Source organism: Ammospiza caudacuta, chromosome 8 (assembly GCF_027887145.1).
Source record: "Ammospiza caudacuta isolate bAmmCau1 chromosome 8, bAmmCau1.pri, whole genome shotgun sequence".
Classification (NCBI taxonomy): Eukaryota; Metazoa; Chordata; class Aves; order Passeriformes; family Passerellidae; genus Ammospiza; species Ammospiza caudacuta.
The window spans coordinates 42,253,801-42,270,989 of NC_080600.1; the positions used below are offsets into that span (position 1 = coordinate 42,253,801).

The 17,189-nt window shown below is 37.5% G+C and overlaps 1 protein-coding gene across 1 annotated transcript in view; it reads left to right on the top strand.

Moving 5' to 3' along the window:
• KIF5C (kinesin family member 5C) overlaps positions 1 to 17,189 on the top strand; it is a 73,095-nt gene that overhangs the window by 26,772 nt on the left and 29,134 nt on the right. Inside the window, exons 4-11 of the mRNA XM_058809537.1 lie at positions 2,234 to 2,338; positions 5,161 to 5,209; positions 6,019 to 6,074; positions 6,957 to 7,044; positions 9,138 to 9,262; positions 10,974 to 11,078; positions 12,190 to 12,338; positions 15,765 to 15,913. Of these exons, the coding sequence (XP_058665520.1) occupies positions 2,234 to 2,338; positions 5,161 to 5,209; positions 6,019 to 6,074; positions 6,957 to 7,044; positions 9,138 to 9,262; positions 10,974 to 11,078; positions 12,190 to 12,338; positions 15,765 to 15,913 (826 nt within the window). The remainder of the gene's footprint in view (positions 1 to 2,233; positions 2,339 to 5,160; positions 5,210 to 6,018; positions 6,075 to 6,956; positions 7,045 to 9,137; positions 9,263 to 10,973; positions 11,079 to 12,189; positions 12,339 to 15,764; positions 15,914 to 17,189) is intronic.

Here is a 17,189-nt window from a genome sequence, read left to right on the forward strand (position 1 = left end):
TCCTTAAATATAGTCTAAAATATAGAGTTTTTAAAATACATACATACATATACATGTTAAAAATATATATCATAAAAATAACAATAATTTTATATAGAATATGTAAAATTAATATATATTATACATTATATAATATATTAAATATTATATAACTTATATAATTATATATAATGAAATATTATAATAATTAATAGCAATAGTAATAATACCAATAGTAATAACGACAACAATAATAATAGTAATAATACTAATATTAGTGATAATACTAATAATACTAATAATACTAATAATAATTCTCCAAAGAAATTTCTACTGAATTTAAACAGTGGCAGCTGTGGCTGTGTCCCTCACAATTCAGGATTTACACCTGGATTTCCTTAAATACAGTCTAAAATATTGATTTTTAAATATATACATACATACATATATCTAAAATAAAAATAACAATAATAATACATAATATATAAAATATACAATAATAATAATAATTAAAATCCACTGAAATTTCTACTGATGTAAACAGTGGCAGCTGTGCCTGAGTGTTCCTTACACTTCAGCTTTTACACCTGAATTTCCTTAAAAATAGTCCAAAATATAGATTTTTACATATACACATACATATATATAAAAATAGAAAATAAAATAAATTTTAAAATATAATACAATTATTATTTTTAATAAAAACCCACAGAAATTTCTGCTGATTTTAATAATGGCAGCTGTGCCTGTGTGTCCCTTACACTTTAGGTTTTACACCTGGATTTCCTTAAATTAAGGCCAAAATATAGATTTTTATATATATACATACATACATACATATGTATATACACATACACATATATACATATATATGTACATATGTATTTTTATATATATATCTACATGTGTATTTATATATATATATCTACATATGTATTTTTATATATATATATGTATATATAGATGTATATACACATATATATATAACCCAGAAAAATTATTTTAAATAGTCTAACATTAAAATATTATTTAAATATTTTAAATATAAAAATCAACAGAAATTTCTACTGATTTTAAACAGTGCTAGCTGTGGCTTAGTGCCCCTCACACTTCAGGATTTACGCCTGGATTTCCTTAAATTAAGGCCAAAATACAGAAAAATTATTTTAAATAGTCTAACATTAAAATATTAATTAAATATTTTAAATATAAAAATCAACAGAAATTTCTACTGATTTTAAACAGTGCTAGCTGTGGCTTAGTGCCCCTCACACTTCAGGATTTACGCCTGGGTTTCCTTAAATACAGTCTAAAATACAGAAAAATTATTTTAAATAGTCTAACATTAAAATATTAATTAAATATTTTAAATATAAAAATCAACAGAAATTTCTACTGATTTTAAACAGTGCTAGCTGTGGCTTAGGGCCCCTCACACTTCAGGATTTTCGCCTGGATTTCCTTAAATACAGTCTAAAATACAGAAAAATTATTTTAAATAGTCTAACATTAAAATATTATTTAAATATTTTAAATATAAAAATCAACAGAAATTTCTACTGATTTTAAACAGTGCTAGCTGTGGCTTAGGGCCCCTCACACTTCAGGATTTACGCCTGGGTTTCCTTAAATACAGTCTAAAATACAGAAAAATTATTTTAAATAGTCTAACATTAAAATATTATTTAAATATTTTAAATATAAAAATCAACAGAAATTTCTACTGATTTTAAACAGTGCTAGCTGTGGCTTAGGGCCCCTCACACTTCAGGATTTACGCCTGGGTTTCCTTAAATACAGTCTAAAATACAGAAAAATTATTTTAAATAGTCTAACATTAAAATATTATTTAAATATTTTAAATATAAAAATCAACAGAAATTTCTACTGATTTTAAACAGTGCTAGCTGTGGCTTAGGGCCCCTCACACTTCAGGATTTTCGCCTGGATTTCCTTAAATACAGTCTAAAATACAGAAAAATTATTTTAAATAGTCTAACATTAAAATATTATTTAAATATTTTAAATATAAAAATCAACAGAAATTTCTACTGATTTTAAACAGTGCTAGCTGTGGCTTAGGGCCCCTCACACTTCAGGATTTACGCCTGGGTTTCCTTAAATACAGTCTAAAATAGAGATGAATATATCTATAAAATCAGTAAGGCCCTCCCGTATGCCCCCTCTGTGCCATCCCACAACACCACGAGGCAGCAGTGGGATTCCGGTGTCACTTCTGGGGTTGTGTCCCCAGGGGAAGCTCCACGACCCTCAGCTGATGGGAATCATCCCCAGGATCGCCCACGACATCTTCGACCACATCTACTCCATGGATGAGAACCTGGAGTTCCACATCAAGGTACGTTCCTGTGGAATTTCTGGGTGCAGTTTAGATGGAATGATAAATTCCTGATTTATGGCCTGGCTGGGACAAGCCCATGGGAAATCTGCCTTGGGACCTTCTATTTTGTTTTGTTTATTTTTTTCCCTCCTCCATCTCTTTTACAACACGAATTTCAAGATTTATTACTGATGTTGCTTCTGGATTTTTTTTTTTTTTTTTCTGGAGGGTGTGTCCAGCCCAGATTTGCTGGAACCAAAAACTGATTTAGTGCAGCTTCTCCAGAGCCTGAGCCCTGCTGGTTCTGACCATAAACAGCAGGGACATTTGGGAAAATCCTGACGTGCTGCTGTCCCCAGGGTGTGGGATGGAAGGTGAGGAGATGGGCAGGCCATGGAATTTTTGAATTCCTTCTGATGCTGGTGCAGGGGTTTTTTTGTGTCCTTTCCTTGATCCCAGCCACGTGAGCTCCCAAATTCTTGGGAGAAGAATTGAATTTCCCCTGCCCGTGTGGGGTCCTGGGGAGCTCTGGGGTCAGGCTGAGCTTCTGTCCCAGCAGACACCAGGAAAATGGGATTTTCAGTGAAATAATTGCCATGGATTGCAGGGAAAAGGAGTTTTCTGTGTCAAAACCAAGGCAGACCTAAAAGCTGCAGTAGCTGAGCCCAGCTGGGTGTGAAGCCACTGTCCCTTCTCCTGCTGCTCACTGAGAGTGGAGCTTTTTGTACCTAAAAGTTAGATTTACTAACTTTGAATTAACTAAAAGTTCATTTACTTTTTAGTGCTGTTTGCACTAAATCCCTTCAAGTGTCCCTGAGGGAACATTTGTAAAGCTAATCAGTGTGAGGACACAGTTATTGGCAAAAGTTAATCAATGTGAAGGCACAATTATTTGTAAAAGTTAATCAGTGTCAGGACACAATTATTTGTAAAAGTTCATCAGTCTGAGGACACAATTATTTGTAAAAGTTCGTCAGTGTGAGAACACAATTATTTGTAAAAGTTCATCAGTGTAATGACAGAATTATTTGTGAAAGTTCATCAGTCTGAGGACACAATTATTTGTAAAAGTTCATCAGTGTGAGGACACAATTATTTGTAAAAGTCAGTGTGAGAACACAATTATTTGTAAAAGTTAGTCAGTGTGAGAACACAATTATTTGTAACAGTTAATCAATATGAGGACACAATTATTTGTAAAAGTTCATCAGTGTAATGACAGAATTATTTGTGAAAGTTCATCAGTCTGAGGACACAATTATTTGTAACAGTTAATCAATATGAGGACACAATTATTTGTAAAAGTTAATCAGTGTGAGGACAGAAATGTCTGTCTATAAATAATAATAATAATAATAATAATAATAATAATAATAATAATAATAATAATAATTATTATTATTATTATTATTATTATTATTATTATTATTATTATTATTATTATTATTATTATTATTATCGTCTTGGACCTCTGAACCAGCATCTGGAAGGGCTTGGTTGGGTATTGGGAACGAAAAAATATTCCAGATTGGAATTGAAAATATTCCAAATAAACCATGAAATACTTGCAGAGACCTTGGATTGTAAAATATGGAGAGACCTCTCTGAATTTGCATCTGATCCCTCCTCTCCTCTGGAAATCTTTCCTGCCTGCTGCAATTCCACAGAGACCCCAAGCTGGAGGGGATCCCTGGCCTGTCCCATTGGAAATCCCACAATTTTCCCAAAGATTTCCCAAAAAAAGCTGCCTGAGCTGTCAGGGAGAGAAATGTTCTGTCAGCCTGGGTTTAACCAAACTGTCCCACTCTCCTGATAATTGAACCAATAATCATTGAATAACTGAAGCCCTGAAAATTAATGGCATTTTTCCCTCCCCCTCTCTAATGGGGATCCATTCAGAATTTGGTCTCTCTCTGTAGGAATGGGGGTTCTCAATGTGAAATATTAAGTCTGGCCTAACTGGGAATCAGCTGGTCCTGAGGAGGGCTTCAAATGGGGAAGTAAAGGCAAAAATTCCAAATATATTCGTATTAAATCACAGTTTCACGAGGAAAGTTCAACTCATCTGTGTAAGAAGCCCAGATATTATTTTTCAGATGACAGAAAATGACATTTTGTGAAATGCCAGGGGTTTATTGATACCTAGAATGCAGCCATGTGGTGTTCCAGCCAAATAATCTGGACAAACCTTAATTAGAGAAGTGTTAGGCCCTACTCCCCTCACACATTTCTGTTTCCTTCTGTGAATCAAATCCCCTTTTATTAAAAAACTCATTCATTCAATCATTCTCCTCTCCTTTTTTTTTTTCCTTTTTTGAGGACAATTGTCTCTCTGTTACAGCAAAGCTCATTTTCATCTTCTCCTTTGGATTTGATTCAAGGCAGAAGCACCACATGTGCTTCATTTAAAAGTTTAATTTAATATATTATAGTGCTGAGGCTTATGGAATGGTGAAGGTGCTCTCTGTTTTCCGGGGGGTGAAAATCAATGTACAATTTTTTAAACCCTCAATCCTGCAGCTGCACAGATATGGCAGGAGCTGGGTTGGTTTGATATTTTTTTTGTCAATTTTGCCTATGTTACAAAAAAAAAGAAAAAAGAAGAGAAGGTTTGCCTGCAGGTTTTTTTTGTGTACTTTTCCATTGATAAATGGAGGAAGATCAATGGCTTGTAAATCATTCAAGGTACAAATGTGTTCCCATCAAAGATGGAACTCCAGCTGTGTGGGAGGTGGGGTTTTAATTTTAGTTTGGTGCCTTGACAGGGATGGAAACACAGAGGCAGCAAGGCATTAAATCAGCAACGTTTAAATCTGTGGTGTTTGTGATTATTTAATTAGGTTTCCTACTTTGAGATATATTTGGACAAAATCAGGGACCTGCTTGATGGTAAGTTCTGAGTTTTATTTGAAAAATAAAACTTGGCTTCATCCGTGCAGCAAAGCCTGGGGGGGAGCAGTGACTTTATTTGCAGGTTGTGTGGTGATAAAAGTGAGGTTTGTTCATCAGTGTGGGGACAGAAAGGGCTGTAAATGTGGAAATATGTGGAAATATAGAAATGTTTCTAAAGGTAAAAATGGCTGTATAGGTAGAAATGGCTGTAAACAGAAATATGTGTAAAGGTAGAAATATGTGTAAGTATAGAAATGGCTGTATAGGTAGAAATGGCTGTAAACAAAAATATGTGTAAAGGTAGAAATATGTGTAAGTATAGAAATGGCTGTATAGGTAGAAATGGCTGTAAACATAGAAATATGTGGAAAGTGAGAAACGTGTAAAGGTAGAAATTTCTGTGAAGGTAGAAATGTCTGTGAATGCTCTGAATTCCAGGTTTTTCCCCTGTCTCCTCTGCTTTGCCAAAGCCCAGCTCAGTCTGGGTTTATTTAATTCACAAAATAAAGAAAATCAATCAATAAAAAATAAATTTAAAAAAATAAATAAAAGCTTTTGTGCCCCAAAGTTAAATTTAAATGAGCAGGTACAAAACTGACAGAGCAGGAAACGATTCCTGTGTGTCGGAAATATTGGAGATTCGTAAGGAGTGGGGAATTTCTGTGGGTTTTTTTTGAATGCAGATCTCAAATACAAATTCCCATCCCCAAAATGTGTCTGTCAAGCCTGGAGCTGGCACTTTATTTATTCATTTATTTATTTGTTGCCTCTGGAATATTCCTGATGATCTCCACGTCTCTCTCCAGTGTCCAAGACGAACCTTGCTGTACATGAAGATAAAAACAGAGTCCCCTATGTTAAGGTAAAAGAATAATTTAACCCCCAGCTTTTCATTCTTTCCCACAAATGCATTTATTTGCACATTTCCATTTGCACCCAGTGTTATTTGCTGAAATAATTCAACTCCTGTTTGAAGCCTTGAATGTTCAAGTTGTGTTGGTTCCTGGCTTTAAACAAGTTTCCTGAAATATTAATGGGCTTGAATCATGTTTGTTTCATTCTCCTGACTTTGAACATTGCCATTTTGTTAGGATGCTGTTAAATTTTAAGTATTCAGATTCCCCTTTCATGTCAGATATGAAAGAGAACAACTTGAGGAATTTTGTTCTTTAATATTTTGCTGCATGGGCGCTGTAATCTCTCAATATTTCAGAACAGATTGGTTGGGTTAGGAATTTGTTTGATGACTTTCTGCGCCCTCACTCGAATGCAATATGCTTGATGTGAACATATGTGAGCGTAAATAATATATATAAAATATTTTTCTGTTTATTCTCAGCTTGAGGAGCAAAAAGGAATTGATCAAATAATTGATTCAGTAATATTGCATGGAGAGAGAAGGACTTTGTTGTATTGTAGTTTGAGGGAGAAAGATTAACTTGGGGTTGATTAAATTAAATTAACTTGGGTATGAAATCTAACCCAAATTAGGAATATGTGTTGTTATTGAAAACTTTCATGGAATAACGTGGAACAACATGTTTTCTGTGGAAAAATTTCATGCCGTGTGTCTGGATTTCACTGAGACCTTAACCCTGTGGGAGGAAATTGGCTCCCAATTTCCCTGGAAGTCACCCCAGGCGGGGTTGGGTCTGTGGGATCCTGGGGGGCTGCCGATGCTTCTCCTAATTACCGTGCTCATTAGTGCTAAACGAACACTGCTGACTGCCCCTGCTGTCCCCAGGGCTGTACAGAGAGGTTTGTGTCCAGCCCTGAGGAAGTTCTGGATGTCATCGACGAGGGCAAGGCCAACAGGCACGTGGCTGTGACAAGTGAGTGTCCCCAGGCCCTGCAGGCCCTGCCCGGGGGCTCCGGGGCCTTCAGGGGGCTCTGGGGTCCCCCCTGAGGCTCTGAGCTCACCACTGAACCTTGGTTCTTGTTTCTGTCCAGGTTGGGATTGGAGGTGTTTGAGATGGTGTTTTGTGGTTAGACTCATACGCTTATCTTTAATGTATTTTATTTCCAAATAAAATTAAATTTCTGTTTCAAATTAATTTTATTTATATGATTTATATATTTACATTTTAGGTATATAAAATATATTCACATGTTTATATAATAGATGTTCTATATTTATTTATTTATACTAATAGATATACTGTAGATATATAGATATACTATAGATATACTATATATATAGATATACTATAGATATATAGACATACTATAGATATAATATAGATATATTAATAGATATACTATTGCACTTATATATATTGCAGTTTCCCAAGCTGTGAGTTCTACAGCTGAGAGCTGCTGAGTTCTACAGCAAATAAAATTAAATCTTAATTTAAAATATATTTTAACTTATATATAATATATTTTTATATTGTATATACAAAATATATTTTTATATCTTTATATATAAAATATATTCATATATTTCAATAATAGATATTTTATGGTTATATATTTATATTAAAATATATACCATATATATTTTTATATTGCAATTTCCCATGCTGTGAGTTTTACAGTATTTTACTAAGTAAAATACTGTATAATAATAAAGCATATAAATAAATAAATAAAAATATTGTATATTATTAAACTGTATAAATAAACTGTATAAATAAAATAAATTCAAGCTGTGAATTCTACAGTATTTTACTAATAAGTAAAATACTGTGTAATATTTTACTATAAGTAAAATACTGTATAATAAGCATATAAATAAATAAAACAAATATAGTATATTGTCAAACTATATAAATACATTTTTAAAATCTGTATAATTACTTGCCAGTAAATTATAAAAATTATTTTTTATCCGTCTGTACAAGGTTTTCTAAGGAAAAATTATCAAATTAAGAAATGACACTTAAATTATTTTTATTTTTATCTTAATAGCTAATTACTTGTGCCTGGCATTGTGGATTTTTTGTCTAATTAGTTTTGCATATATGACTATGTTCTGAAACCCTAAACTCTTAAGTTTTCTACTGTGTGGTATTACACACTTCTATTCAAACTCCACACCTATAATTTTAGTGTTATTCATCAATTTTGGAAGCTTTCTCTATGGCTTTAGGTCAAAAATAGTGATTTTTTGAGGGTCTGTTCTTAAAAACACAGAAAGGCTGAAAATGGCACCCCAGGTTCTAACACCTCCTGCCCACCAAGGCCTGGGAGTGACTTTATGGATGATTTAATTGCTGAAATATATATAAATTATAGCACAGAAATTATGGCACTCTCAGTTAATTGAGTGAATTGAGTGTGCCTTTGTGCAGGGGCTCCGTGACTTTCAGCTCTGCACTGGGAATTCCAGGCCTGGCATTGACTGGAATTGCTCCATAAACCATCCCAGCAGGGCCTGGTGCTGGGACTGGGGATAGTTTGGAATTAGAAAGGGCAAAAATGCCGGAGTTACATTTTCCTCTGGGCTGTAACTCCCTGCCCGGGCAGCAGCCAGAGTGTGCAGGGCACTTTTCAAACCCTGCCTGTTTTATCCCAGCAAAGCAGGGCCTTGGGTTGGGTTCCAGGGGTGGCAAAACACACAAACCAGAGCACACAGCCTCGAGCTGTGCCAAGGGAAATACGGCTTGGAGAGCAGGAAAAAGTGATAAAGTTCTGGACTGGATAAAGGTCTAAAGTTCTGCCAAGGGAGGTGGTGGAGTGCCCATCCCTGGGTGTGTTTAACAAAGCCTGGATGTGGCACTGGGTGCCAGGGTTGAGCTGAGCTGTTGGGGCTGGGTTGGACTCGATGGTCTTGTAGATCTCTCCCAACGTGATGATTCTCTGAATCCTGTGAGTTACGCCAGGACCTGCCCATCTCCCCTGGGATTTGGGAATTCGGGTGGGATGGAATCCCCTGCCAGGTCTGAAAGGCATTTTTAGCAGAAGCTGTGCCCTGTGATTTCAGACATGAACGAGCACAGCTCGAGGAGCCACAGCATCTTCCTCATCAACATCAAACAGGAGAACGTGGAAACGGAGAAGAAGCTCAGTGGGAAACTGTACCTGGTGGACTTGGCTGGCAGTGAGAAGGTAAATTCTCCTTTTTCCTCCACTGGGGCCCCACACTGAGCATGGGAGGGTTTCTCACAGAGCTCTCACCTTAGGTTATCATTAAGAAGGCTATTTTAATTTTTATTTTTGAATATGGGATGGAGAAAAGGAACAGATCAGAATTATTGGCATGAAAGACAACTCTCCCAAAATCTGAATTCATAATGGAGTGAGTTGAACCAGTATATTTTTATATGCCTTCACATTTACATCTGTGTAGCTGAAAAAAAAAGTATTTTTAATATAATTTATAATAATAAAAATTATTATTGTAATTATAATAATTATAATTGTATTGTAATAATAATTATATTATTATAATATAACATCTCTATATTTTAATATAGAAATAATTTTAATATAAGTTAAATATATCTATCTATTTATATTAAATATTTATATTTAAATATATGTATAAAATTTAAATATAATTTATCAAATTAGACATATTTTAACTTGCTTATACTGTCATGTCCTGTTTCCAGGTTTTTTTTGTAATTATTTCACATATTAAATGAATGAAATGCCAGCAGTTAATGCAGTTTTCAAGTCTACTCAAAGCTCCCTGAATCTTGATTGTGGTGACTATTTCTGCTTTCCAATGTAGAAAAATAAACCCCAGAAAATGACTTTTATCTATTTTCCAAAAGAGTAATGGTTTAGAACAATGCTGAAATGCAAAAATGTTTCCAAATTTTCACTGTGATTTCTTTTGGAGTGTTTAAAATCAGCTTCATTGGGATTTTGGGTTGCTCATTGGGACACGTTAATTGATAACCCATGGGTAAAATGCAGAAGTGATCTGTCAGAGTAATTAATTATGTTAATGTCTATGATTGCATAGATTTGTTAAATTAAATCTCCTTATGATGTTTACAAAATGAGGGCCTGGGCAGGCACTCCTCTCCTCTGGAAAATCAACTTTTGTGCTTTGTTGTGGTACAGAAAACCTGAAATATGAATTTCTTGGGTAGGTTGTCTTCTTAAAAGACACAACTGCTTTTCCTTCATGTCATGGGGCATTTTTAGGTGAAAGTAGAGATAATTTTAATGTAGAGAAAAAAATGTGGATCTATCCTGTATTTGGATACATTAGAATGTCCAAATTTTGTTTTATTTGTGTAGTAGCAGAAAGGAAAAATGCCAGCAAGTTAGGACTGTGTAAAACAAAATTTAGCAGTGTAGAACACAATACATTTGTCTGGCTGTGGAAATTGGGTTGTTTTCCACCACATCTTGTTTTTGGCCTGCAAAAGGAGGCAGTGGCCATGAAGAAAATCTATGATTTTTGATATTTTTTTGGTCCATAAAAAGGCAAGATGCTCATTTTGGGGCCACTGGGGTGGTGCTCCCTGTCGGTGTGGACAGCTTGGGCTTGGGAGTGTTTCCCAAACATCCTCAGGTGAGCACAGACTTCTCCCTGAATAAACTTCTCCCTGAATAAAATTAAAATAAAATTACAGCTTGCTCTTGGAGTGGGAGAAAAGTGGAATTATTCCAGGCTTGCACTACCAAAAAAAGTTATAAAAGTTGATATAAAAATGGGATGTAAAAAGTTGATGTAAAATTCTCCTGGCCCTCGCTGAGCTGAGCCGGGTTTTGCTCCTCCAGGAGCATCTTGAGGCACAGCTTTGCAGGGCTGGAGCTTTGTGCTGCAGCAGAACCTGACTCTTTGCTGCTCTCTTTGCAGGTCAGCAAAACTGGAGCAGAGGGGGCAGTTCTGGATGAAGCTAAAAATATCAATAAGTCTTTGTCTGCTCTGGGCAATGTGATCTCGGCCCTGGCAGAGGGAACTGTAAGTAATCCTGGCTGGGGGTGAGGAGGGGATTTTGTTTATTTACCTGCTTCTCTGCCATCCACAGAAAAAAAAGGAAAGGAGTAAAAGGAGTTAACATTTCAGCTCTGAAGGGAGGAAATACTGGCTGTTAATAAAATATTAACAAACAAAATATTGTCACAAACCAGTGGCACTTTGGCTGCTCTGCCCGAGATGAGGAATTAATTCTCAGTGATGGCACTGGAGCAGCTCCCAAATCTGGGCACAATCACAACAAATTGTGACTCTTGCCAGCATGGACTCACCTCCTGTCTCAGTTTGGAAAGGCAGGTGCCTGCTAAGGAAGGCAGGAGCCTCCCCTGAAATGGAGAAAATGAACCCCCCCACTCTGAATTGCTATAAATTTTAAATTAAGGGGCCCTCAGGCACAAATATGGGAGCGTGAAATAACAGTTCTTTAATAGGGAAGAAAATAAAAGATAAAATGAACAATGCAGTGAACTGAAACACTGACAGAGTCAGAACCCAACCTGACACCCAGTGGGTCAGGGTGCTGGCAGCAGCCCCACGGGAACTGTGGCTGCAGAGCTCCTGCAGGGTCAGGGGTGGTTCTGCTGGAGCAGGGATCCTGGAGAATCCCACTGGAACTGTGGCTGCAGAGCTCCTGCAGGGTCAGGGGTGGCTCTGCTGGAGCAGGGATCCTGGAGAAAGGTGCAGTGTCCCTCTGAAGATCCAGGGGCAGAGGCAGCTGCTGTTCCTCTGGGCAATCCAGTGCAGAAGCCGTGCTGGTGTTCCAGAATCCCCAGATTATATCCAGGCAGGAATGCTTGGCTCCTCCCCCTGGGCTCACATCTCCCAATGGGATGCTGCAGTTCTTATCAGCCATGCAGTGACATTCAATGGCTGTTATCAGCAGATGTTTTATCAGCCCTGCAGTGACATTCAATGGACTCTTATCAGCAGGTGTCTCCCCAGGGGAGGAGTGATTGTGGAAGAGATAAGGAAAATGCCCACTTGACAAAGACAGCTGCCATACAGATGGCAATAGAACACATCTTGCCTTGCAATCTGGGACACCTCCTCTCTGGTTAAACCAATTGTTCTTGTCTTTTGCTTGTGTTTGGATCAGAAAACCCACGTTCCCTACCGAGACAGCAAAATGACCAGGATCCTGCAGGATTCCCTGGGGGGGAACTGCAGGACCACCATCGTCATCTGCTGCTCCCCCTCCGTCTTCAACGAGGCCGAGACCAAATCCACCCTGATGTTTGGCCAGAGGTGAGTCCCATGGGATCAGCCTGGGTGCATCCATCCTCCCTTGGAATCCAGAGCTTTTTTTTGGTAAAAAAATCTGGAGAGCTTCAGAGAGCTGGCTCTTTATTCCCAGTGATTCCTGAAAAATCCTCCAGGAAAACCGAGGTTAATGTTTGGAGCAGCTGCTCTGCTTGGCACCACAGTGGGGTTGAAAAGTGGGGAAGGATTGGGCAATCCATGGAAGAATGTCTATAAGAAATTCTTGAATTCCTTCCTGGTTGATTTTCCTGCAGAAAAGTTAAGATGTTATCTTAATTCCTTGGAATTTTATGGGAAAGATAAAAATCACTGGGCAGTTTCCTGTGGAAAAATTCAGTCTTGCTTTATTGGAGACTTCAGAAAATCTAAATTTGGTTTTATTTGTCTAGTAGCAGAAAGGAAAACACCAGCAAGTTAGGACTGTGCAAAATAAAATTTAGCAGTTGTAGAACACAATAGATTTGTCTGGCTGTGAAAATGGGTTTTTTTCCACCACATCTCACTTTTGGCCTGCTAAGAAATGTAAAGGCAGTGGGCAATTTTCTGTGGAAAAATTCATTTTTGCTTTATCTAACAGTGCTGTTGATGCTTTTAAGAGTTGTGTTCTCCTTCAATTCCACCTCAGGGATCATTGTTATGGCTGTAAAAATATCTCTGAAAATTAGGAAAATTTAAGAGAGTGGGCTCTGTAATATTGACAGCTTTGAGAGCTTGCCATGGACCTGATGTTTGGAAGATCTGGACAATTTAGGAACAAAAATTATGGAAAGATCCAGAGGGAAATTTCTCTTCCTTGTGTGTTTATTGACAAGAGTGATATGAAATGCATTGGGAAGGTTTGCAGAAATAGGTCAGGCTCATTATGTAATTACTGCTTTTGTGGTAATTGAGGAGAACTGGGATCCTTTGGAAAATTACTTGTTTTGTTTGATTTGTGTAGTAGCAGAAAGGAAAAATACTGGCAAGTTAGGAGTGTTTAAAGAGAGTTGATCACTTTGAGGATACAGTAGGCTTGTATTTGTTTAAAATTGGGTTGTTTTCCACCACGTGGAGCTTCTGGACTGCAAAAAGAGGCAGTGGCCATGAGCAAAATCAGGTTAAAGAGGTCCTTTGTAGGTTTTTTCCCCCCATTGTGAGCTGAACATGGTTTTTAGCTACTGAAGATCCAAACTTGTACTGATCAGATCATGTGTTGAGCAAAACCAAGCATCCTGAGATGCAGGAATGAAACCAAGAGCATGAACGACTCTGAACTCCAGCTTCCAAGTTCAGTTTCAGTTTACATTCCCCCTGGCTTCATTCCTCTTTCCATAATGAGTAAAATTTACCCTTTTTTGGGGCAAGGCAGTTTTCTGACTGGGTCTGCACATCCTGGCTGAATATTCAACAGTTTCCTGGGAGGAGGAACATTTTGGGGATGATCCTCACTGAGGGCCAGGATGGCAGTGCAAGAACCAGGGAAACAGGGAAATATTTGTGAGGCACTCCTCATGGACAGCAACTGAATTTCCAGGAATTCTGAATTGTCAGGAAGGAAATAATTTGTGTTTCCCTGGGAGGACTGGTGCTCCATGCAGAGCAGCCCATGGATTATCCATGCACAACTTTCTCTGGCAGGATTTTGGGTGGGAATGGTGGAAATGTTTGGGTTTTTTTCCCAGGCTCTTGGGTTGTTGTGTCTCATTTTTCTGATGTGACACCACTGAGGAGCTCAGTGGCATTAAAGGGAAGGTCCATGACTCATGGCTGATTGCTGATTTTTCCTGGGAAAAGAAGGAGTTATGTCACCATTAAAATAAATGTCAGGGATGAAATCCATCTTCAGAGGAGCTCTTGTACCAATCAAACTGTACAAGTGCTCCTTTGATAGTAGTGAATCAGCTTTTTCTTTTTCTACTCCATCTTTCCTCGTGTTTTTATCTCATTTTTAATTGTGGTTGTCAGTAAGGGCTTCATCCATCATCAGGAGAAACTTCCTGGTGTGCCTGGACATTTTTTGCCCTTTAAATGAGTGGAAACTTGAGCTGTGCTTTTAGCAAAGTGTAAACCCTGACCATCAGAAAATTATTTTAAAAGCACAAGATTATTTTAAAAATACTTTTAAGGTGATAAAAGTCCTGCTTGCCACAGAGTGCAAATCTCTGGAGCTTTATAAACTGCTGAGGGTTTATCTGTTATCCTTTTCCTTATCTGCTTTATTCAACAGCACTGGAGGCATTTGAAGGGACTCAGTGTCTGAGCAGTGAAGGGCAAAGATCTGAGGCTTTCTTAATTCATAGTGATTGGTTTGGTTTCCCTTTTCAGTGTGGATTTGCTGGAGTAGGTGCTGGGCATTGTTTTCTGCTTGCTTTGCATTTCCTGGCACAATTGGTTGGGTTGGGTTGGAGCTGAGCACTTTCAGAATCATAAAGTGGTGCTGGTTGTAAAGAGGCTTGAAATTTGGGATATTTTTGCCTAGGGAGGCAGGAACTTCTTTCCTGCTTCTTTCCTTCTTCTTTCGTTTCTTCTTCTTTCCTTCTTCTTTCTTTCCTTCTTTCTTTCCTTCTTTCTTTCCTTCTTTCTTTCCTTCTTTCTTTCCTTCTTCTTTCCTTCTTCTTTCCTTCTTCTTTCCTTCTTCTTTCCTTCTTTCTTTCCTTCTTTCTTTCCTTCTTCTTTCCTTCTTCTTTCCTTCTTCTTTCCTTCTTCTTTCCTTCTTTCCCCTTTTTTGCCCTTTTCCCTTTTCTTCCTTTTCCCATTTTTTTCCTTTTTTCCTTTTTCCCTTCTTTTCCTTTTTTGGTTTTTTTTTCCTTTTCCCCTTTTTTCCTTTTTTTCTTTTTACCTTTTTCCCTTTTTCCCTTTATTTCCTTTTCCCTTTTTTCCTTTTCCCTTTTTTCCTTTGTTCCTTTTTCCCTTTTTCCCTTTTTTCCTTTTTTCCCCTTTTCCCCTCTTCCCCTTTTCCCCTTTTCCCCTTTTTTCCTTTTCCTTTTCCTTTTCCTTTTCCTTTTCCTTTTCCTTTTCCTTTTCCTTTTCCTTTTCCTTTTCCTTTTCCTTTTCCTTTTCCTTTTCCTTTTCCTTTTCCTTTTCCTTTTCCTTTTCCTTTTCCTTCTCCTTCTCCTTCTCCTTCTCCTTCTCCTTCTCCTTTTCCTTCTCCTTTTCCTTCTCCTTCTCCTTCTCCTTCTCCTTCTCCTTCTCCTTCTCCTTCTCCTTCTCCTTTTCCTTTTCCTTTTCCTTTTCCTCTTTCCTCTTTCCTTTTCTTCTTTCCTTTCCTTTCTTCCTTTCCTCTCCCCTCCCCACCCCACCGTGGGCACTTCCAGGCATGGGAAATCCACAATTTCCCCGTTCATTCCCCTCTGTATGATGGAAAAGCCCCCAGTCCCCACGGCTGCACTGGGATGGAAACCCCAAAGCAGCTGCCCTGGGATTTGCTTGCAGGGCCAAGACCATCAAGAACACGGTGTCTGTGAACCTGGAGCTGACAGCAGAGGAGTGGAAGAAGAAGTATGAGAAGGAGAAGGACAAAAACAAGAGTTTAAAGAACGTCATCCAGCACCTGGAGCTGGAGCTGAACAGGTGGAGGAATGGTAGGTGCCAAAAACTGGGAGCTGGATGGGTCTGTGTTGAATTCTTGCCCTAAATCATAATTTTTATTAATTGTGTCTGGCCGCTGCATCTAAACTCACATTATAACTCACTCATAATAATAATGGAAGGTGAATAAGCAAAAACCAGGCAAACCAGCAGCCGTTTGTGGGAGAAAATGCCAAAAATTGGTGATTTCAGGGCAGAGAACACAGGAGGAATCACTAATGTTAATATTGTTAATGATAGTAATAAAAAAAAGGAAAAATGTCATTATATTTGGGGTGGTTTTTTTTAATAACACTGCTCCTCAGGCATGAGAATCATTGTGCTTTAAGGTAATTGGACCTTGGGTTTGGGGATTTTTTATAATTGAATTTCACATTAGACTAATTAGTCCTTTAGTACAATGACAGGGAGTGGCATCTGCTTAGAAGAATCACCATTTGTCTGCTCCTGTGGCTGCTACATGAAAATTTTTGTTGAGATCAGCCAATTTTCTGATTAGAAAAGTGGGGAATTGCTGTTCAGGGTAGGTTGTGACATCAGCTATAGGATGGTACAGGAGGTATAATATGGAGACACACAAATGAAAGAATTTTTATTGAAAATCAAATTTTAAAAATGTAATTTTATCTAGAATACTGGAAGACAATTTTAGCAAACCAGCCTTAGCTTGAATTGTTTATTTTACATTTTAAAAATCAATCAACAATAATAAAAAAACCCCAATCCAAAGCTTATTTTTTACAACAGCCTGGATGGATCCTTTTGTTTAAATATCCTCCTCCCCTCCCTGGGTGCTGCTGTTACCCAGCAGTGCATTCACAAGATTATTGATTTCTTGTCTGACCTTGTGCACTCCCATCCTCTGGAAGGATGGAGGTTTTATACAAAGGGAACTGTCCCAGCAATCCCATCTTGGACAATATTCCAGCAGTTTATTTATTTCAGGAATTAAGGATTTATTCTACAAATTAAAAGGGTGGCAGGGAATGGGTGAGCTGAGCATTTCACCTTCCAAGTACCCATTTTTTTTGTGTTTTACAGGCAGGAGGTTCTCATCCAATGAATGAGAAATTACACATTGCTTTTGGGAATGTTTAATCCCAAAATGTTTATCCTGGTGGATTCTCCACAGCCCGAGGAACATTTTTTGTGTACAAGGCCCTGCATTCTAACCAAACCCACCTTTCCTTCCCTGCTCCAATAGCAAAAAAATCAATTCCCATTTCCCTCATTAATAATAGAAAATACCATCAAGCTTCCAGAAATAGG